The sequence below is a fragment of the Cibotium barometz genome, chromosome 64 (assembly GCF_041138505.1).
Source record: "Cibotium barometz isolate CiBa-2024 chromosome 64, ASM4113850v1, whole genome shotgun sequence".
NCBI lineage: Eukaryota > Viridiplantae > Streptophyta > Polypodiopsida > Cyatheales > Cibotiaceae > Cibotium > Cibotium barometz.
Window position 1 is genome coordinate 10,574,755 of NC_141109.1, and position 23,561 is coordinate 10,598,315.

The window sequence follows — 23,561 nt, forward strand, 5'->3', positions numbered from 1 at the left end:
CAAGTACAAGGACTGGTACAGCCAGTACAATGGTTGGTACAGTAGACACAAGGGCTGGTACAACAAGTACAATGGCTAGACATCATAATAAATGATTAAATACCCTTGCCTTCAGTATTTCTTCGCGATGGAAGCCTTCAAAACAATCCCCAACAGTCGGTATTCTTCATGGGAAGCCTTCAAGAGAGAGAGAAAGAGAGAAGCCATCATTAGGGTAGCCTGTAACAATGGTAGAGGCTAGTGTGCAGCAAGAGAGCCTCTATTAATGAAGAGAGAGGGCTCCAATTCATAGATTTGGGTCTCCCATGAGCTAAAATGGCAAGAGAAGGCTATAATGACAAGTGGAGAGCCACACAATAGCTGAAGTGACAAGTGTGAGGCCACTTGTCTCACTTTGATCCACTTTCTAACAAGTGTCAGGCCACTTGTCTCACTTTGGTCCACTTTCTTGCCACATGTCTCAATCTAAGAGATAGGTCCTTCCATAAACTTTATCTCTAAAAATATCCCAACTGGCAGACATTTTGTCATAGACACTTTGCCAACTCTTGGTACCTGCTCAATTCCAGATGTAATGACGCGAACAGAATTTCCATCGGAGTCGGGCCAAAAATAGCAACTCTGCTAAATTTTAGGCGTGTGGTCCTTTGTATTCTAGGATAATCCCCATTCCCAAAGCTTGTACTTTCCAAATATTTAGACATCCTGGAGTCCACTAGATTCCTTTCATACTGGGAAATGTCCAGGTTGGTGACACCATGCCTGTTTTAAAGTCTTACATGACCTAAGATAAGGAATAATGCTTCGCTTCACAGAAAGTGCAAGCAATGCATGTGCCTGTGCATCTCTTCCATCCCATCTCGTTTGAGCATCATTGGGAGGTACTGGTGGTGCATGTGGAGGAGCCACATTTGTATTAGATTCTACTTCAGATGTACCTGCAGCAGCAGGTTGCATTGGTAGTTGTGAAACAGGATGAGTTTCACAACCACTGACGACATTCCAAAGGCCTTTAGCAACCAGTACATGCCTCATCATATAGGAGCACAATGGGTAGTTAGTCTCATCAAGTTTGTTCTCAGTAGACAACATGTTGAATACATCACTACTGCCAGCCATGACTTTCTACCAAATGCAAAATCTTTCATCACACTGCAAGTACTCAGTATTTAGTGAATGCAACCCTGGATGGCTGCCAACTGACTGAATCACCTGCAAAGTGCATGAAAAATAACAAAGAGTAGAGAATAGAGTGTTATTGGCGAAAGTATGATGGTCGATGTTGTTGAAGACACTGTAGATGTTGCTGCATACCAAATCTTTACCGTGACATAGCCCAAACACCTAAAATCGAGGAGAACCAATCCAAAATGACGCCTCTCTAGAACATTTGCTTGCGGTGTTCAAAACATGCTCGAATCACGACGCGGACCGTGAAAACTTTGTATACTTCATATACATCACACTACAGTATATACTTTCTTTTCCTAAGAGGGTATCTCAAATGCAAAATCTTTCATCACACTGCAAGTACTCAGTATTTAGTGAATGCAACCCTGGATGGCTGCCAACTGACTGAATCACGTGCAAAGTGCATGAAAAATAACAAAGAGTAGAGAATAGAGTGTTATTGGCGAAAGTATGATGGTCGATGTTGTTGAAGACACTGTAGATGTTGCTGCATACCAAATCTTTACCGTGACATAGCCCAAACACCTAAAATCGAGGAGAACCAATCCAAAATGACGCCTCTCTAGAACATTTGCTTGCGGTGTTCAAAACATGCTCGAATCACGACGCGGACCGTGAAAACTTTGTATACTTCATATACATCACACTACAGTATATACTTTCTTTTCCTAAGAGGGTATCTCAATCGGAGAGAGAAAAACAGGATCCTGAGGAGGGAGGCAGACTACTAGATGAAGTGTCAAGGAAGCTAGCTTTGATAACAATTGTTGGAATTAGGGCTAGGGTTGCAACAATGCACACACACACACAAGATAGAGAAGCTTGAGAGTACACAAACTCAGTAGATTAGAATGAACAAATGTGTGCCAGATACAAAAGATAAGTGCACACCCCAAAATGAGTAGATAAGAGGGTGTACATACGCATGGGGGGGAAAACCTCCTAGTGAGGGAAAAAGTACCCCGACGGTCCTAAGTGTGGTCACACACATCACTACCATATAATGCTACACTTTGTTGAAGAAAGCCCCTTCCGTGTTTCCTTGCCTTTGCTTAACTTTGTTGAACTCTTGTAGTAAAGATGCTTCAACATCAATGATTGTAGGTGCTGGCAAGTTGGTAAGAGTAGTAACAATGTTGCTATACTGTTCTAAAGGGAGACTCTTCAAAAGAACTGTTATGATGACATCTTTCTCAATGTGTTTCTTGATACATGCAGGTTGAGTTAGCATACTCTTCATGTAATTAAGATGAGTTGGAAGAGATTTGAATTTATGAGCAGGCTGATCTTTAAGTTTTTGGATTGAGCTCCAAACAAAGTATCAAGAGTATTCCAAGCCTCTTGGGAAGTCTCTTTTCCATCTATGTGATAGATGTAAGTGTCACTAAGGCCTAAGGCAATGATTGGTAGTGTCACCAATTGGCCGATCATTTGGTCCATCTCCAGATTTGTGTCTCGTTCACTTGAGGCCAGGCCGGTGTCTCATGTGAAGAGGCCAATATTTTTGCATAACATGGACGGGAGCCAGACTGGTGCCACCCCTGTGTTAGCAGAATCGTGTCGTATGGACGAGAGCCAGACTGGTGCCACCCGTGTATGACCTGGACTGTGTTCTATCCATGGGATTGTCACGCCATGGAAGAGCCAGTATTTGTGCCGTGTCTGGCCTATGGGATTGTCACTCCATAGGGAGGCTCGTGCCTGGATCTGTGTCTTACCTATGGGACTGTCACTCCATAGGAAGACCGGGATTTATGTTTTCTGTCGTGCCATCACTGTGCCCGACAGAAATGTTTAGTACTTGTTCCATGAACGGGAGATATGTCCATGATACTGTTTGCACATGCATTCATGTTTTGCATGTTTGGAATTGTTTTTGCATGACTGGTATTTTTGTGTTTGCCTGTTTGACGTGCCACTTTTACTGAGCGGGGACGCCTGCCAGTGAGTCGTGAAGTTTGCTCTGTCTTCTGACGAGTTTTGTTGCGTGTGAACAGGTGGTAAGTGTATTGCACTTGTTTATTTTATAGCATTCTTTTTAACTTTTTTTTTTAATAAGGTTGCAAGTTCACATTCATTAAAGAGTGGGCACCCTCCCAAATATTTCATGATGTCCTTGGTAGGGTGGGCACCCATTATGGGCACCCACGTATGGGTCAAGGTGGGGAGGGAAACCCCTCACTTAATCTTATGTGTGGGGGTGGGTGCATGGCCACCTACCCACCCCTCACCTTGAGACTTTGGAACTGGCCGCCTCCATGCAACTGTGGTGGGCCGGCCAGCTGCTTATCATGCACCCTCTTCCATCGCTTAGGAGTAAACCTCCTCTTGCATATATTCAGCTGTGCACAGGCGAATCAGGATCATCTCTCCGCTTGTCCTCTCCCACGCTGCATGACTGGTCGACCGTACTGCTTGGCTGCGCACAGTTTTCCTCCGCTTGCTCTCAGAGAGCTGCACGCTGGTGGTCTGTGCACAAGCCTCTTCTCCGCTTGCCCTCAGGTTGCTCCACTCTAGTGGGCTGCGCCCACTCTGCAAGCGGCTGCACTCAGATCTCTAGGCGGCTGCGCCCAGGCCTCCTCTCCACTCTACAGCGGCTGCGCCCAGACAGCAGGCAGTTGCGGCCGGACACCTCTCCATTTGCTGACGGCTGCGCTCAGATCTCCAGGCGGCTGCGTACTCTTCCCTCTTGCCAGTAGGCTGTCGCGTCCTGGTGTTCATCTCTAGCAAGCTGCACTTAGGCGCCTCGGGTATTTGTCTTCCACTAGCAAGCTACAGGTAAGTGGATTGAGATTTAAGTTAAGGACTTTGATGTAAATCTGATAAGGGATACTCTCTGCTGCTAACACCCGTTCGGTGCTGGGTAGTCCAAGCTTCTGGAGAACCACGGTCCATCGGTGCCGAGATCGGGAGAGCCAGGCGTTAGTACGGGAGCGCCTCTTTGTGCGTGGTCCTGTAACACCAGTGGGGCGCTCTCTGCGGATTCCAGTGAAGGCATAGGACCGTAAAGACTAGACTACTCAAGTGGGTTGCTCTCCTTCGAACGTCTACTTCGAGTCTCTTGTTTAGTAACTGTATTCATCTCAGTTGTACATGGACATCATCTGGTTCATTGAACCCATGGAGCATTGTGTCTTTTAAATACTCCCAATAATATATCATATATTGAGGGGGGGGGGTCAGCCCGTTCCGGCCCTAGTGCTGGTGTCCATTGATCAACATTTCATTTCATTTCAGTTTTCAGTTGTTATTAAGTTGTCCATTTATATTGTGAAATTTAAGTTGTGCTATTACGCGTGTGGGTGTCCAACGGAGTCTTTTCGCACTTGACGGTTTCAGGTAGTGCCTTTTCAGCCTTGCTTACCCAAACACCCTCATCTTCTCTAGTGTTAGGCATTCTCTCTTTTCCATTTGTGACATTCCATAGTCCCTTCCTCATGAGTGTATACTTGATTTTGGTTTGCCATGTCGAACTTATCAATCTTGAATGTGTTAGTTATGATGTGGGTAGGTCTTGCCACTTGGAAAATCAGTCCAAGGGCAGTGTATAAAACCCTTACTGCCCATTATTTGTAAGAAATTTTGAAAATCCTAAATTCTTTGCATAAGTAATAGTATGGTTTGATTTTTGCTTTGGACTTCTTTACCTTCTTGATTATCCTTCTTGACCTGATGTGCTTGGAATTTGATGACTCACAATCAGAAGGCATCTTTAAACCTGGTGCTTAGCCCAACAATCAAGGTTTAAGACAACCTTAATCACCTCATACAAATATAAATCATTGTTTTGGGGGCAGAAAATTGAGCCACTCGGAGCACACAATTGAAGGCCCTCCTCAAATAATCATCCAAAGTGCTTCAAGACATAGGTATAGTAGGGTATCTAGATGAGTTTGAAAGCCTTAATCACATCATTAACCAAAATAAGTAAGCCTTAATCATTGTTTTGCTTAAGTACATTCTGTGGAGCATATAGAGTTGAAACCTGCCTGCTGGCGACTAATCAGCCCATCATCGTGTTTGCCCATCGTCCAGAATCCTTCATGTTGAATTTTGATAATATTTACCAAAGCAAAGTTGATGTCATTACCCATGTCAAATGTTAACCTCTATCTCACTTGCTCTTCTATAGTTCTCTCATCTACGAATTGTACTTGAAAGTGTAGATTTGCACATCGGGGTATATTGAATCTTTACCATACCTTTTAGAATAACATCAAAGCTTTACATCATTGAATAGTGTTCTGATTCCTCATGCTGAGTCAGTTAATGCCATCTTTTGATATGACAGTCAGCGATCCATGAAACTCACACTAGCAGTCCAAGAGTTAATCCATACCTTTTAGCATAACATCAAAGCTTTACATCATTGAATAGTGTTCTGATCCCTCATGCTGAGTCAGTTAATGCCATCTGTTGATATGACAGTCAGCGATCCATGAAACTCACACTAGGATTCCAAGAGTTAATGGCTCATACGCCAGCAAAGCTTTAGAGAAAAGCTATAATGAAAAATGAAGGCTTCACCATAGGCCTACCTTTGGGTGGATATTTTTGTGTGTTTTTTGATGGGGTGAGGGAGGAGAGAATAATGTTCATTTTTATAATAATTATTGCATCAAATTTATTGATAATATTATATTAATCTTAAACTTACCTATTTATGTGCAGTAAATAACTCCGTATTATACTGATATATTACATAATGCAATTAATCCCAATTACACTAATACAATGATATCATGTGTACACTAGTATGATGATATCATGTGCACAATGTAATTACTATACTATGTAATTATCTTGGTCATTGGAGTAATATTTTAAATATATTATCTTGGTCATTGAACTAATATATCAAATATAGTATCTTGGTCATTGGACTAGTATATTAAATAAAGTATCAATAATCATAATATAAATATAGTATTACTATTGTCATAATATACAATAGTAAAATATACGTAGATGTTTTCATGTAACTGAAATAGCTTTATAACAAAGTCGATTACCTAATTTGATTGAAATAGCTTTATAACAAAGTCGACTATTTAAGTAGACTACCTAAATGTAAAACTGTACATAAATTAAATCAACTTTATTACTCACATATTTAGTATGCTAATTTATTTTATGCGTGATATAGAAATCAACAGTGGGAGGTATGAGGGAAGAGGAAACTTGAAAGAAACATGGAATATAGAGAGAAATGAGAGGGGAGAAACGTTTTATAGAAGAACCATTAATGTTTTAAACTCGACTAAAAGATGATTTTTTCTTTACAAAAAGCCATGAATACCACCAAGACCTGGGCATTTGCCCCAGGTTTGTGTGGATACTTGAGGAGGTGCAGCTCTCTCTTTCGCAGTTGGCTACTCAGTCACAATGTTTGCTTGTAAGTCCTCGTAGTTTTGCATGTATCACAAGGTAAATAGTTTGTTCAATGAGTTGAATTTTAGGAATGGTTAAGGGTTTTATTGATGTAGATGAGCCATAATTACGATGGGTTTTTTTGGATACAGTAAAGAAAACTCAAGGTTTTAGCGGGAAAAAATAGCTTATTTATAAGAGCCATAGTAATGCAGGTCTTTTTGGGTAAAGTATAGAAAACTCAAAGTTTTAGCGGAAATAATAGCTTACTTTATGAGTGTAGTATTTGATTGTGGGATTTTTAGCATTTATCGCAAGCCCACCAATTTGTATGTATGGGCTATTGACTCTATTTGGATCAAAATCTTGCTCACAATCTGGATGGAAATGATTGCATGCATAATTGTGTGAGGAGCAAGCATTCAATACAATGCTTCAGCCAATTAAGGAATAAGCAAGAAAGGCAATCGTTATTACAACATAGGCACAAGTTCATTTGTGTGCGGCCTTCATCTTGCTCCATATGTATATTTTGGAGAATAGCCCTGAGTCTTGTTCTTGTTTTTAACTTTGCAGGCTGGCGTGAGCTGACTGGATCTGAGCGAAGCAAGTTAATACGCAAGTGGTGAGTAGCTTTCAAAGGATCTTGATTCTTATATACATATACTATGGAAGCCACAAGATTTATTTGATGCTAAAAAGGAGCGGGACAATGCCTTTTGAATTTGAATTATGAACTGGCTACTACTTATTTTATATAAATGAGTTTTTTTTAAATGTTTTATCAGTGCTACGGTCAAAGTGATTAAGGAACCTTGAAACAGGCACTCAAGACTAGGATTTTATAAAACCTTTACATGACACAATCCTTCCAATGAACCATCCTGCACAGAAGCTAATATCAATTGTCATGGCAAGAATCAAGGTGGATAAAGCACTACACGTGCCAACACATGGAAAATGTGAAGAGATATGTTATGTCCCCAAAGGTCATAAATGGGCTGGGATTGCCAATGAGGTGATAGCTCAAGTGGTGAAGGTGTTTGCCTAGGACCAAGAGGTTCTGGGTTCAAAACCTCCCTTGGTGCTTCCTCGGCGGCATCGCCTACATGTGGATAAATAAGCGCCTATGGGTGTCTGTCTATGGACGGTGAAATTTGGTAACTATGGGAGGATCTTGGGCCAAAGGCTAGTTGAAAAAAATGGGGCTGGGATTTAATGATGAGGCTAGACTGATGCCTAAGGGGGATCCAGAAAACCTCATTTGGATGCTATTTGAATGATCTTTAGAGAATAGCTGAGCACACTTCTGGCAGAGCTAGGGCAGCGTACACTCACCCATTACTTTACAGGGGAATGATGACAGGCATGTTACATGATACCACATCAACCGATGGGTCTGCAGCTCAGTTCTTTTAGGTCTAGTTTTAGTAGGGTAATTTTGTTTTCTCAAGGTCTTGAGTTCGATTCCCATCATTCGGCGTGCAAGCTTCTTATGGAGTTCTAGGCTTGTGGGTGTCACGTTAAAAGCCTCTTCTTCAAGTGAGTTTTCCATTGTAGCCACGACTTCAAGGCATACACACATTGGTGGCCTATAAGATGGCATCATTGTGTGATGATACAGGTCATGAGCATCATTCTTAGTATGTGTGAAGATGTCCATCCACGTGCTTAGGGATTCATTATGGCCTGTGTGTGGCACCTATGCAATGGACTCCTATGCGTACAGCCATACTTTAAGATGATCAGTATCACTGAGATGATGACTTTCTAGTGGTGTAGATGAGGATGGGCTTGTTACATGGCATACTCATCCTGATTCTACTTTAGTCCAGACCATTCTAGTATTAGAGGCTTCGTACTAGGTGAGTCTAGGGAGAAAGCCATTCACAGAATATTTCAATATGACATGCATGTTCACTACAACTGAGCTTTGTTTTTGAAATAAAGGCTTGTTTTTATAATGTTTTAACACTCACTGCAAGAGAATAAGTGAACAAGCAAGGCTTGCCACCTCAAATGTACTGATTCATGAATTGCTTCTAAGGTTCTCTATATTCATAAAGAATGTACCAGAAGGGTTCATAACTTCATACACAAGTTACGGATTATTGATCTTAGGAGAAGCTTACCATACTCATCAAAAATACTTTTTTTTTCTTGAAGGTATGACCTTCTTTTGGCAAACAAAGAGCATTTGAGTCACCTGATTACATTAGAACAAGGAAAACCCCTAACAGAATCTCTTGGAGAGGTAATTCTGAAAACTTTGTAGATTTAAATTAGGTACCTATAAAAACTTTGTATATTTTATTAGGTAATTCTGAAACTTTGTGTATCCAAATATAAATCCACCACAAACACACCCCACAACCCCCCCCCTGTGTCACCCCAAAGAAACCCTCTGTTTCCCTTTTGTGTGCATGGGGTTGTGTGCGCGCGTGCATGCACACACACACACACACACACACACACACACACACACACACAAATACATATATATAGTTTTATGTATGTATGCATGCACACACTTTTTTTTTTTTGGTAATATCCAGTGCAGTATATTTATATGCTCATAAATTTACAAGGTGGGAAGTCTCCGAAGCGGCACACACACACACACACACAATATATATATATATATATACATATATATAGTTTTATGTATGTATGTGTATTTAAATATACATACATGCATATACAGGTCTGTATGTATGTACTGCATATTTATAACTATGTATGTGTGTGTGTGCATGCGTGTGTGTGCGTGTGTGTGTGTGAGTAATGTGACTCTGTTTGGTCTCTTAACTTTTGCAGGCTCTATTATAGCTCTCTCCAATTATTTGAATCTCTAGGCTCCCCCCTTGTGCTGTGTTTTTTCATTTTGCAATACATGTATGCCCTGATGAAACTTTGCTAACATTCTTGTGTGCAGGTGGTATATGGATCCAGCTTTGTGGAATTCTTTGCTGAAGAAGCAAAACGTGTATATGGGGACATTATTCCGGCTCCGATTCCTGACAGACGACTCTTGGTTTTGAAGCAGGTGCATTTTCGGTGTGGCCTGTGTGTGATTCTCAGTGCATGCCTGTTTTCCGTATCTCTACAGCCTATGCATTACAGGCCCGGTTCTTTGTTTTGAATCTAGCCACATGAGGGGATCAATTCTCATCTTTGACCTTTGTAAGAGGTGCAGGGATGGATGTTTGGGTACTTCTGCCATCCCTAACCATCACCAATCACTGTGTAGTATGCTGAGGTGCACCATGCAAGGGCGGCTGTAGGGGGAGACATCTGATGAGCATGTCCATGCAGCCTCTGGAACTGGGACAATCTCTAGCAAGATGACCCGGCTGTGGCAGCAAATATGGCACTGATATGCTCTGCCAGCAATCTCCGTCCTCTGTTGAAAATGTGAGCTGTCTGGTCCTTGTAACAAGATGTGACCATCAATGATGGAAAGGTCAGGAACAAGAACAAAACCTAGGATACTCCATCAGAGGTGGCAGTAACCATTGCGGAAGAAGGCAAAGGTAGCCCTAGAAGGACAGGATCTTTGAGGACCTGACCAAATACAGCTCCTATGGAAGCCAACAATTTCCAAAAAACCCGTGGAAGAGTGGGAAATCTGCAAGAAATTGGAGTAAGGTGCTGATCCTCTGCCATAGGATAAAAGTCCAATTGGTAATTGAAAAAGAAGAATTTCCATGGGCCAAGGGGAAATGGGCTGTTGGCAAGTGCTTGAGATGTGGCTTGTGGGGAGTTGAAGCCAACTTGGGAGAACCCTCGTCCAAGTAAACAAGTATACAATCAAGATATGCAACCTAGCTAGCTCCATCCTGTACCATACTGGGGGTATAAAATGGTATACATCAATGAAGGGGGTGTCCACAGCTCCCTGAAGAACATGCCTGGGTGTGCTCTGAAGCGAGCCAGTCATCCCTCTCTGTGAAATTGAGCTTTGATCTCTGTCATCTCTCTCTGGTATAGGCGTGGTGTCCGAAAGCCAGGTGTCCTCTGTCTCCTGCGGGCTTCAAGTGTCTGCTCTCTGGAGAGTAATTCCCTGCCGTGTAGGGGCGGGGGGGGGATGGATCTCTGAAAAAATGTAGTAATCTGTGTCTGTTGTCCCCCCTCTGGAGCTGTCTGAGCCTGTAATGATGTCTCTCTATGGCGCTGTATGTCTAGAATGAATCTCCCTAGTATGCGCTGGTTTGCTGCCTCAAAAATCTGGCGTAGGGAATGTGGCTCTCTGAATAAAATGGGATCTCTCTCTCTCTCATGGCTGTATATGCTCTGCATCTGCATACATAATGCTCCTCACTCTCCATCTCCTCTCTGCACAATCTGCATACCCTCTTCTCTCGGGGGATCCGTGCTGCTGTGCCAGTCTCAATCTCCAATCGGTGTGATGAAACTCTAAGCTGACCAATAGCCACTCGGGAGCCGTGTGGTAAAAAGCCCTCCATGTATCTAGGCCTCTCTATAAATCCATCATCAGTGATACTCATGAAGTGATCTCTGTAGTATAGCATCTTCGGTGGAAGAGGCTGTGTAGGCGATATCCATGTCTCTCGTGTATAGAGCTGCCATAGATCCTGTCTCAATACTCTGTTCCTCTCACTATGAGAGACGGATATGTGGTGCATCCCTGTCATACTGGAATGGTGGTAGATGATCCATGTCTAGGCCATGCTGTGAGAACCAATGTGTGACCTGTGCATACCATGATCCTCTGTCTCCTGCCTCAACCAGCTGTCTAGATGCCTCAAAAGCTCTGTATGACACTCTGTCCTGTGGCATCTCTCTGAATCTGTCTAGCAGGCATATAGTCTGAAATATGGCCTCTACCATCATAGGAGGCGCAGCAAACTCTGCCCGGATAATGTCATGAGGTACTGACGGTTTGCTGTGCATCATGCGTGCCATCATGAGGGCCTGTGGTCTCTCTATCTGTGTCCACCAATGGGTAGCAAGGCCTGGCGCCCATACCAATGCTCCATACATCAATGCCGGTGTGACTAATGTGTCAAATAGCGACCCCTTCGTTCGGGGCTCCTGAAAATGCGCCTGGTGGCACTGTCTCTCTAGCATAGCCAATGCTGCATATCCCCGTGTCAATCTAGCTCTGGCTGCTGAACCCATGGTGAAGCGTGTGGCTGCTGCAGAGAAGGTAACCCCTAGCTAGGTACACGTATGATGTCACCACCTCCACCTGGCGTCTTGCGAGAGTGAATGTCAGCTGACTCCTGCCCTGTCTCGATGTATGAAAGACCATAACCTTGGTTTTCCCAAGGTTCACAGTAAGAGTATTCCATTTCATTGTCAATGCCACTTTGGAGGATGAGAAGCTCATCTTGTTTAAATCGATAGTTCTCATGGCTTGTGGGACTAGAGAAGAATCGGCTTGGGTAGAAGCCTGTTGGGGAAATCAATGTAAATGGAGTTTGTATAAGTGTGTGTGAACTAGGCCTTAAATAAAGCAGTTCTTGTATGTGAACAACAGCTAAGTCTCATCCTAGCCTGTAGCACATTCAAAGGTTGGTGCTAAAGGAGGATCCGGTTCGAGACTACTCTAGGAGATTGCTCGTGTGGCTTGACATCCAGTAGCTGCCATCATTATGTCAGCTCCAGATTGGGCTTGTATAGGCTACCTTCGGCTTATACCTCCTTTTCATTGAGGGACTCCTTTTCATTGAGGGAGGGTTTGTTGAGAAAATCAATGTAAAAGGAGTTTTGTATATGTGTTGAACTAGGCCTTAAATAAAGTGGTTCTTGGGTGTGAACAACTGCTAAGTATGTAAGGGTTCTTTGTACATGGAAACAACCCCTTCAGACTTATGTAAGCAATGATGTGTAAAGGTGCCACCTCAGTGGACACTTTGGCACCTCATCTTGACATTTGGCATCTTTGGTGGCAGCATATGCCCAGAACTTGTAAGGGTGGTCTTTCCTATTTAAAGGACCATCATTACAATGTAAATTACAATGCTTGCAAAGATGTAGCCTCTTGCGCATCCCCGTTTAGCTTAGATTTAATCATCATTTAGGCTTTTATGTTTCCTGTGTGAGTATGCCATGGCCCAATCTTTCTTCACCGCACCCATAATGCCAATCAACGGGCGGGGAGTGACTTGAATAGAATAAGAATTTTCTGTATCCTGGTGCAGGCAACGAAGCGAGGGGAAGGAGGAAGGGCTGGAAGGTGGAAGCGCAGAGGTAAGCAGAGATGAGGAGGGTGGGGGTGAAGAAAGGGGCGGATGGTGGGCACGATGACAGGCGAGATAAGGTGAAAGGCTGGCAGAAGGAGAAGTGTGCAGCAATGAGGGGATGTAGGAGGAGAAGTGCGCAGATGGTGGGCAGAAAGGAGGTGCGCAGTACGGGGGTTTGTGTGGTGAATGGTGGGCAGGAGGGCTGGAAGGAGGAGGTGTACAGGTGCGCAGGCAGGGAGGAATTGCATATGTCGGATGCGGATAAGTTGGGGGCCTTTTTGTATGGGTTGGATTTCCAACTTTGGTGGGACATCATGTGCTTTGAGCCTGAGACCTTTGAGTGAGCCTTCCAACTTGGTCAGAATGTCGAAATGAAATATCATGAGTGCAAACTCAAGACCGTTCAGTCCTAGAACATTGTGCCTAAGCAGCAGCACGTGCACATGTGTGTGTATGTGATTGAAAAAAATGCAAGGTTTCTAAGGTATCATATGTTTGAAACGTTATGAGTCATACCATATGTCTCACCTCGTTTGACATGTCAAGTATGTGTATAATATCAGTAGTGAACAATATATTTGCATGCATCTTGTCACATATTGGTGTGAATTACTTCAAATTACATCAAGTATATAGTTGTATTTTTTAAAATGCAATATAATGGTAAATTATGTTACATTGTCAATGTAATATATAGTTCATTTATTATATAACATTTTAATGTACCAATTTGTTAAAATTTAAATTGTAACAATGAATAATATTTCGTGTAATAGTAGTACAATGTGTTTTTATTTCATATCGACTTGTGCACTCACGCTTGCTCACACACTCACCCATCCGCCAAACTCGATGCCTGCCCACCTGCCTCCCTACCTGCCTGCGTGCTCGGCTATGCATCAACAGGTACTGAATCAAATTTCCCAAACGGCAGGCCTATGTGCTCCAGCTGTTTTGTGTCGATGAATGAGCTTGTGATTTCTTGTCATGGTGGTCTAACTTTTTTGCTATGCTATTGTTTGCAGCCTGTGGGTGTGGTTGGTGCCATAACGCCCTGGAATTTTCCTCTTGCTATGATTACACGCAAAGTAAGGCATGAATACAAAGGCTTCCTGATTTGATGTTGGCTTTAGCATTTGGAGTTGGAAATGTAGACCTATCCAGTTTTGGTCTATCTGCATCTGTGCCTCACTTGTTGCTACTTTATTCATAGGTTGCTGCGGCACTTGCTGCTGGGTGCACTGCTGTTGTGAAGCCCTCTGAGCTGACACCTCTTACAGCGCTAGCAGCTGCTGATCTTGCACTTCAAGCAGGCATTCCCCCTGTAATTATCATAGCTTTGATCTCTTTGCACTATGAATTTTCATTTGGGTCTTTCCAATGCAAAGCTTCAGGTTTAAGTATTTGAACACTCATGAATAATACTCTTTATTGAAGCCAAACTTTTTTGTTGTTGGCATGTTGTCTTAATAGGGGGTGTTGAATATTGTGATGGGAGATGCTCCTCGTATTGGGGATGCATTCATGGAAAGCACTCAGGTTTGTTATCCAGCACATTACTTGTCTTCAAATTGGAAGCTTGCTATATCAAAATGAGGGAACTTGGCCCGTGGGCTTGAGCCTGAGTGGCCTGCGGACGAGCAGGAACCACCTGCCCATAAATGAAAGGCCACCATACCAGCTGTAACTTGTTGAGAGCAAAAAAGGAATTTTGCTGTTTTGGCTATGCAGGATCTAATTACAAGTTTGAAAGTTTTTTTCCCCTGATGATTGTATCTCATGACTGTTTCCTGTTATGATTCTTTAAACAGTTCCTTTTTTTTTTTCCGACTGGCCTTAGGACCATTTTCACCATCCATTTGCGCTTTTTTATCCGCCCATATGCGATGCTGCCGAGGAAGGACCTTGAGGGGGTTTGAACCGAGGACCTCCTGGTCCTAGGCAAACACTCATGTTACAACCCCACGGATATCCTAAACGCAAAACACGAGTGATTAGTACAAACCCTAAAGAGGGGTGCAGGCTAGCTCACCACCCAACCGTAGGTTCGTGGCCACAAGCCTCCCTCGAACCAAAGGCTAAGGCTCCAACCCCATGAACCATGCCTGGTAGCAGTGGTATACCACCAATGCGTGCATACTGAGGCCTTTGGCATGACCATCTGTGGCCCGTCGAATCCAATCATGCTCTCAACAGTAATCCTGGTTCATCACAGAGCACATAGTGAATAACTTTGTGTGAACAATAATGACCCAAGTTTCACTTATATCGTGGCTACTGCTACTGTAAATATTTGGCTGATCATAATTAGCCAGTATTTTTGGTATTATTAAACACAAGCCTTAGCCACTTGTATCAACCTGCTTCCTCTGCTCTGCTAACCCTGATGGATTAGACCACTAATCCTAAAGATTAGTATTAGGCACGTAACACCTCATTGGCTTCTTCAAATAGTTCTTTGTACTGGATGTATGTAGATCATAAACCTCTTTTACTATTATTAAATGTACATTTAGCATATTTGTAGCCTGAATAAGCCTTGCTTCGACACCGATGTCAGATGGCCTAACATAGGTGCTTATGTATAAGCCTTGCTTCGGCACCGATGTCAGATGGCTTGACATAGGTGCTTATGTATAAGCCTTGCTCCGACACGGATGCCAGATTGCCTGACATAGGTGCTTATGAATAATCAAGATTTTTATGTTGACAGAGGCAATTCCGTTTGTTACATGTGTCGTGTTCCTCTTGGTTATTTTGGTGTGAACAGGCTCTTACAGACGGGCACTTTTTACCTTGTTTCTAGGAAGGGTTTTTTTCCCGAGTGATGGTGGTACTTGAGAACCCTAGAGTATATTGTACCTCACTTCTCACATGCTCTTATCCAGAGGAACTGTTCCAGCTCTCTTGCCCTCATGTGTCTCAATTTGTGTGTGTGCATGTGAGCTTGGTCTCGGTGGTATCAGAGTAGGATAAGCTTTCCATTGGAGCTTAGAGCTTGGTTGTTTCCATAGCTTTCACTATAGTGGTTTCTTCACCAAGCTTGGGTGAGAAGCACTCATTAAATGTACGTTTAGCATATATGGATTCGTATCTCTCACTTTGCAGCAGTGGCACTCATATGGAACCTTACCCGCTCCATGTAGCCATGTGGTAGACATGCCATGCCATTTGCAATGTGAGATAAGTTTTTGGTAGGATGACAAGGGGAAGAGGTTATGCTTGCCTAGTGATGGATGCACTTGCACAATTAGTCCTCGTTTTTTCCATGCTAGGAAGGGTTTTTTTCCCGTGTGATGGTGGTACTTGAGTGCCCTAGAGCATATTGTACCTCACTTCTCACTCTCTTATCCAGAAGAACTGTTCTAGCTCTCTTGCTCTCATGTGTCTCAATTTGTGTGTGCATGTGAGCTTGGTCCCGGTGGTATCAGAGTAGGATAAGCTTTCCATTGGAGCTTAGAGCTTGGCTGTTTCCATAGCTTTCACTATAGTGGTTTCTTCACCAAGCTTTCTAGCTTTGTAGTTTGTAGACAACATCTCTACAAGCACAGTCGGCAACACATGGAGCAATTCGATCATTCCACACTGCTTGCAAGTGGTTACATTCAATCAATTTGATCAGACTAAACATTTCTGTCAATCAATTGATGTGTGCAGTTTGTATGTCCATTTCCGTTTGGTGCATCCACTGCTTCACCCCTGTTGGAAGGCCGCAACAACGAGAGAAAGAAAGAAAGATATATTAAGTGTCTACTAAAGACCCAATGGGCCTATGAGACCAAAGTGGTACAATAATGTCCATGGCATATCTCATCATGGAATGGAAAATAAAACATAATGAAAACATAAATATAGCTATCTCACTGGGGTGATACAAAACTGTCTATGGAAACTCGTCATGGAATACTAAGAACATAAAAACATGGGAGCAACATCAGCTCTGAGTAGATGGTATACCACTCTCCAAAATGTCAAGCATGGGGTTGACGAGTATGGCCGACAGGTCTCCCTCAGCTATGCCTCCATCTCCATACCGTGCATGCCAAACCAAGTGCCTACCTGTGCATACTGGCTCTCTGTATCTCCCTCAAGTGTCAACTGTCTCGAGGACTCCAGGGCTAGCCGGGGGTATCTATCAAGTGGAAGCTCCCATAGCCTATGCCAGTATGTCACTATCTGGAATAGAGCCTCTGTCACTATCAGTGCGGCGCCCATCTCTGCCCGCACAATCTCATGTGGCACTGAAATAATCATGCGTGAGATCATCGCCACTAGGGGCCTCTCCATCGGCTTCCACCCATCATATACCTCCTCTGTATCTGTCTCGGCCGGATTTCTCTCCTGTCTCCTCCTGTGGTATAAGCTAGGACCCCAGATGGGGGCACCATACAGTAGTGCAGGTGTAACTAGAGTATCAAATAGCTAAAGCTTCGTCCTCGGCACCTGAAACTGTATCTGTGAGCATTGCCTCTCTAGCGAGCCAAGGGCTGCATATCCCCTCATCAATCTAGCGTCGGCGGCTGCCTTCCGCATTGAGAACTGAGGTCCAGCAAAAGTGATCCCAAGGTATACATATGAGGTAACATACTCCACAGGCTCTCCACTGTATGTAAACTGTACTGCAGATCTAGTTATCCCTCGTGAGGAGGTGTTAAAGATCATGACCTTGGTCTTTCCAAGGTTCAGAGTAAGGTCCCGGTCCTCGCAAAAGGCCCGTAATGCATCCAAATGCCTCTACAACCCCTCTGGTGAATCAGAAATAAGAACAATATCATGTGCATACAAGAGGATCGGTATCAAGACTTCTGCCAAATGTGCTCCTGGTCCTCCCTGTCTATCTATGTAATCCAAGATCTCGTCAATGTATAGACCAAATAGAGTAGGAGACAAGGGGCAGCCCTGCTTCACCCCAATAGTGCTGTGTATGATCTCTAAGTCACCTCCTGGAGCCCGTACTTTGCCTGTGAGTGTAATGATCCCCCACAGCATCTCTGCTGGCACTCCCATATCCTGCAATCTCTTGATCAGTCTGGCCCGTGGGACAGCATCAAAAGCTTTGCGGAAATCCACAAAGCAGCAGTATATCCATTGCCTGTGAGCTCTCCCCTCCTCAGTGATCCCCCTTAGTGTAAAGATATGATCTAGTGTGGAGTGCCCTCTCCTGAAGCCTGCCTTCCCCGATGCTCTGAGTCTCTGCTCCTCGGATCATCTACTAAGCTCATGCTCCAAAATCGAACCATAAATCTTGGCCAAGGTGTGACCAATCATGATAGTCCTATAGTTGTTGGGGTCCATGGGGTCTCCTGCTTTCAAGATAGGTACAATAGTATTCATTGACCAGCTGACGGGGAAGCCCTCACATAAAGCCCTGTTAAACATGTGAACTAGTAAAGGGGCTAGCGTGTCCCTAGCATGGGAGAAATGCTCGGTGAGGAGTGTGGGGGACGAGGTTCGGGTGGATGGAGGAGAGGTGGCTGCTCGGGGACATGGTAGAGAGAGGTGGCATAGGTGTGCCAGGTGTTGGGTGAAGTAATCGGAGTGGGAAGGCGATGATCCTGGAAGATCCTCCAGGGCCTCCTTACAGTCCCTTCCCACACTCCAGAGCCACCCCTACATCACCAAGAGGCACTAGACGTATGGAGGGTGGCTGAGAGGTGTGTAGTAAGCTCATCAAGTGGGTTGTGGGGGTTAAGGTCAGAGAGGAGCGGTAGACATGATCATAGTAGATGGAAGAGGTCTCTCTGGTGAAGTGGTATCTCGGGCGGTGATGGGGAAAGCAGGTGGTTGCATGGTGTATCGGCATGTGAGGGAGAAGGCTAGGTTGCATGGTGTATCAGCATGTGAGGGAGAAGGCTAGGTATGCATGGTCGGCTGCAACACCGATGGGGCGAGGAGAGATGATAAACCCCGGAATGAGTGGGATCAGAGAGAGGGATCCCATTAGATAGCCCACTGTACTAGCTCCATGTTCGAAGGGGTAGGAGGTGAAGGAGTTGGATCTAGGCCATCTAGCCAGGCCATTATAAATGGCTAGCCTATGAGCCCTGCCGAGGGCTAAGAGATATTCTCCATATTCTGTGTGGGCTGCTGTATCCTGTGATGTCTGCTCCAGATCCGTACTTACCGTGTCAATCTCCTGGTACATGGGATCATTTGTCTCAAAGAAGGGTACCTGTGCACCTGTGGTGCGGGCATTGAAGTCTCTAGCCAGGAGGATGTCCCCTAGACTGGAAAACTTCATAATGTCACCATAAAGGGGCAGGTACAGGGACTCTCCATGGGTGGCATATTTAGAATTGGAGGGTGCAAAGTAGCACACTGCAAGGTAGATGTCTCGGGCCCTCTCTATCTGGATCCTCACCCACAAAACTCGTGTGGCCTCATCCCGTCCGACCATATGTATCACATGTTGAAGCTCCTTCCTGTATAGTAAAGCCATGCCTCCTGACCCCCGGGTACCCCCTATTGTGCGTGGGTGTGGGCGGTGAAGAGACTCCCATCTGTATCCTCTCACCTCTAGAAGCCGACTCCCCTGGCTTTGATGAGTCTCTGTGTATAAGACCAAGTCTCTCCCTCTAAATGTCTCCTGGAACAGACCTGCATCTGTCCTCAAGGAGCCATTGCAGTTCCAAACCGCAATCTCTAGCTTGGTCTCATAGGTCTCGCACCGTCATTGGGCACGTCGCTCGGTGATGATCACCCTCTCATCTCTGTACAGTGCCCATTTCCCTGCCTTCGGTGCATCCAAGATGCGTGGCATGCATTCCCTCCTGTGTGCCACCTGTGCTAGTGTGAGATCGTCTTCGAGGCAAGTCTTTTCTCCTTTTAGTGCCCGCCTTTTGGTAAGGAATGCTTGCCTCGCTTCCAACCCCGCAAACTTGGGGATGAGTGCGCGTTCCTTGGTGGTGTCTTTGCCCACCCTCCATGCCTCGACAAAGGGGGTATCAGCAATTTCCAGCTTTCTGCATAGTGCTATGGCGTTCTCTTTCGGCGAGGCTCCTTCCTTCCATCCCACCACTCTCACATTCAATGCCCTAATCTTCCTTCTTTTCTCCTCTTCAAGTGTGTCATTGATGATGTTTGGGGATGATGGTGGGTTCCGTTGCTTCTTGGCGACCTCAATCTAGCTGCCTGCTTCTTGCACTTGTTTCCTAGTCTTCTTAATCACCTCGGCCCATGTGGTTGCCTCATTTGGCTCCTTCTCCTCTTGTTCCTAGAGGATCTTCAATTGCACTCAAGTGTATTCAACTCATCACTGAGGGATAGTTGAATCTCTCCTTCTTCGAATTGAGTACGTGCCCTCAAGGTCTCGTTTTCCAGTCTAAGGGTGGCGAGTTGGGCCGCCATCTCCGTGATTAGTGAGGTGTGGTGGCTGGTTTTTGCGTCCAACATTTGGACCATTTCCCCATGCATCTTGCTTAGCTGAGTTGCCATGTATGCCTGCATGCCTGCATGTCTGCCTTCCACCTATCCATCTCCTCTTGCATGGAGGGGCGCAACTCATGCCTAAGGTGAGAGAGAAATGAAATGATATATTAACGTCTTCAGAAGGCCAAAATGACCTATGAGACCAAAAAGGATACAACAATTGGTGGATCTGATACAATGTCTGTGTAAGAAAAGCTAAAAACAATTAAACAACTAATTGAAACTGAAACAACTATGAGGAAAAGTACGGTACTAGGAGCTCCTAATGGATAACATCTGGGAGGAAAACTCCAGCAACAAAGGTAAGCATCATACACATTACTATCCATCTGACCAATAGCACACCGTATTCCATGAGAGAGATGAGTATCCATGTAGCTGGGTCTAATCACATCCTCTGTGAGCTGGAGAAGATGATCTCTATAGAAAGCCATCTTCGTACCAAGCTCGTGTGTCGGCTGTATCCATGCCCTCCTAGTGTCCAGCTGAATCAAGTCCTGCCTGATAAGTCTGGTAATCTCTGCCCGTGTGAGAGAGAGGGAGGGTGTATCTAGGGAGTACTGAAATGGAGGTAGCCTATCCATACTAAAGCCATGCAGTTGGAACCAAGCTGTCATCTGTGCATACCAACATGATCCGTCTCCCTGTGATGCCAACTGTCGTGAAGAATCGAGGGCTAAGCGAGCATATCTGTCTCTAGGGAGAGCCCAAGTGCTATGTATAAAGGAGACTGATCGAGTGAGTGCCTCTACTACCAATGGGGGGGCAGCCATCTCTGCACGGATAATATCATGTGGTACGGAGGCCTTGGCCCTAATCATCCGGGAAATCATAGAAACCAAGGGCCTCTCCATACGTCTCCATCCATCAGTGCTACCAGCTCGACTATGGTGATTCACTTAGGGTCCCCATATCTCCACTCCATACAGCATGGCTGAAGTGAAAGTGTCAAAGAGCCAGGGCTTTGTTCGAGGTTCCTGAAATTGAACCTGCGAACACATCCTCTCTAGTCTCCCGAATGCTGCATAAGCTTTGGTCAATCTGGTCTCCGCTGCTCTCCTCAAGGAAAATAGTGAGCCACTAAAAACCACACCAAGGTAAGTATATGCACCTGTCCATGGCATATCTCATCATGGAATGGAAAATAAAATAGAAAGAAAACATAAACATAGCTATCTCACTGGGGTGATACAAAACTGTCCATGGAAACTCATCATGGAGTACTAAGAACATAGAAACATGAGAGCAACATGAGCTCGAAGTAGATGGTATACCACTCTCCAAAATATCAAGCGTGGGGCTGAAGAGTATGGCCGAGAGGTCTCCCTCGGCAATGTCATGTGGAAAGGTAGCTCGATGGTGGTGGAGCATGTCTTGGATCTGGAGCTGATGAGGTGATCGTGGCCGACTGGGGGGGGGGGGGGGTCGAGGGCGTCGGGCACGCTGGGATGCAGTGGCTCGGCCCGAGGTAACTCCTCTCGGGTGAGGTAGGTCCAAAGTAGCTTGTGGAGGGTCCACAAGATCCACTATGTCGGTGGCCACCTCTTGGGTCTGAAAGAAACTGGTGATGGTTGGCTGGTGAGGGAGGGGGCGGGGTGGCTGGGGCCGAGGCTCTCTCAAGAAGGTGTCCCTATGTCTGCGGAGCTCAAGCAGGAAGAGGCCCAGGCAACGCTGGTCCTGGAAGTCAATGATCGTGGAGAGTGGACCGAATCCCTCACGAAATAGAGAGTGAAACCTCCCGCGGATCTCATAGTATACTGGCAGCGGCATATGTAATGCTCCTCCGTCTCAACCTCTGTGTGGCATAGTCGGTAGATCCTCTCCTCTCTCGGTCTCCGTATGAGCTTCCTGGCTCTGAAGATGTGCTCAGCTCTACTTGTCTCCACTCTGAGGCGGTGGGATTAAGCCGGTATCTAGCCAATCGCAATCTGCATGGCATGGGACATGTGAACACTCAAGTAGCCCGGCTGTTGGATGAATCCATTCTCAGGAGTGTGAGGAAGGGATCTCTGTAGAAGTGCATCTTCGTGGTGGGGAGCTCCGGAGGTGTGATCCATGTGCAATGTGTGTAGAGGCTGAGAAGATCTGACCGGATAACCCGGTTGGTATCCTCGTGAGACAGGTGGAGAAAAGGGGAGTCCAAACTGTATTGAAGGGGGGGTAGGCGGTCCATGCAGAGCCCATATACTGAGAACCAAGTGGAAACTAGTGCATACCATACTCTAGAGTGCCCCTCAAGTGCTAGCAGTCTGGAGGACTCAAGGGCAAGCCTCGGGTACCTGTGGGAATCCATGCGACTGATGCGATGGAGGTATGTGACTGTCTGGAAGAGTGCCCTCCACTACCATCGGGGCTGCAACAAACTCTGCCGAGAGAGAGAGAGAGAGAGAGAGAGAGAGAGAGAGAGAGAGATTGTATTAAAGAAAGAGAGAAAGAAAGAAAGATGGTATACCACTCTCCAAAATGTCAAGCATGGGGTTTGACGAGTATGGTCGAGAGGTCTCCCTCAGCTATGTCACGTGGAAAGGTAGCTCGATGGCGGTGGAGCATGTTCTGGATCTGGAGCTGATGAGGTTTTCAACTCACACAGCCGCAGAGAGATGGAGAGAATTGGTAGAGGTGATGGAGTCAACCATCCACATATGTCCATCCATAATAATAATATGAACGTACAAAGCAATAGATAGTGTCCTTTCACACTGGATATCCAAGTGGAAAACCACATGGGAAAAAGTTCCCTTGGTTAGATCCTGTTCACGCGTAGCATTACCATAAGTGTGCATTTACTTTCAAATCCCCCCTTAGTGTAAGTGAGAACTTGTTCAAGGTAGCAGATCACTCTCTGTATGAGAGCAAGCCTAAAACTTTTCGGAAAGCTTGGAACTTCTCTCTTTGCAAAGCCTTCACAAATACATTTGCAACATTATCTTGTGTAGGGGAGTAAGATAAAATGGGCATGTCATCTCTCTCTGACATAATGATAGTGGATCTCAATGTGCTTGGTACGTGCATGAAATACAGGATTTCGTGCCATGACCATAGCACTTTGGCTATCAGTGAGAATAGTAGCGGGTGTCTATTGACACTCATGAAGATCATTGAATAATCTCCTTTGCCATACACAATCTATTGTAGCAGTGAAGGCTACTCTTGTACTCAGCCTTGCAAGTAAATGTGGCAACAATAGGTTTCTTTTTACTCATCCACGATATGCATGAACTGCCAAGAAAAAACAATTCACATTGGTGGATTGCTTGGTATCATAATCACCAGCCCAATCTGAATCACTATATGCATAAAGCTGCAAGCTGCTCCTCTTGGGGTAGAACAAAGCAAGATCCATGGTACCCTTTACATAGTCAA

At 44.9% G+C, this 23,561-nt stretch overlaps 1 protein-coding gene across 2 annotated transcripts in view; it reads left to right on the forward strand.

Moving 5' to 3' along the window:
* The window catches only part of ALDH5F1 (aldehyde dehydrogenase 5F1), a 196,605-nt gene that overhangs the window by 24,316 nt on the left and 148,728 nt on the right, over window positions 1-23,561 (forward strand). For both annotated transcript variants that reach the window (XM_086796883.1, XM_086796885.1), the window contains exons 4-9: window positions 7,138-7,186; window positions 8,728-8,815; window positions 9,497-9,607; window positions 13,796-13,858; window positions 13,984-14,094; window positions 14,244-14,309. In XM_086796883.1, coding sequence (XP_086653009.1) covers window positions 7,138-7,186; window positions 8,728-8,815; window positions 9,497-9,607; window positions 13,796-13,858; window positions 13,984-14,094; window positions 14,244-14,309 — 488 coding nt within the window. The remainder of the gene's footprint in view (window positions 1-7,137; window positions 7,187-8,727; window positions 8,816-9,496; window positions 9,608-13,795; window positions 13,859-13,983; window positions 14,095-14,243; window positions 14,310-23,561) is intronic.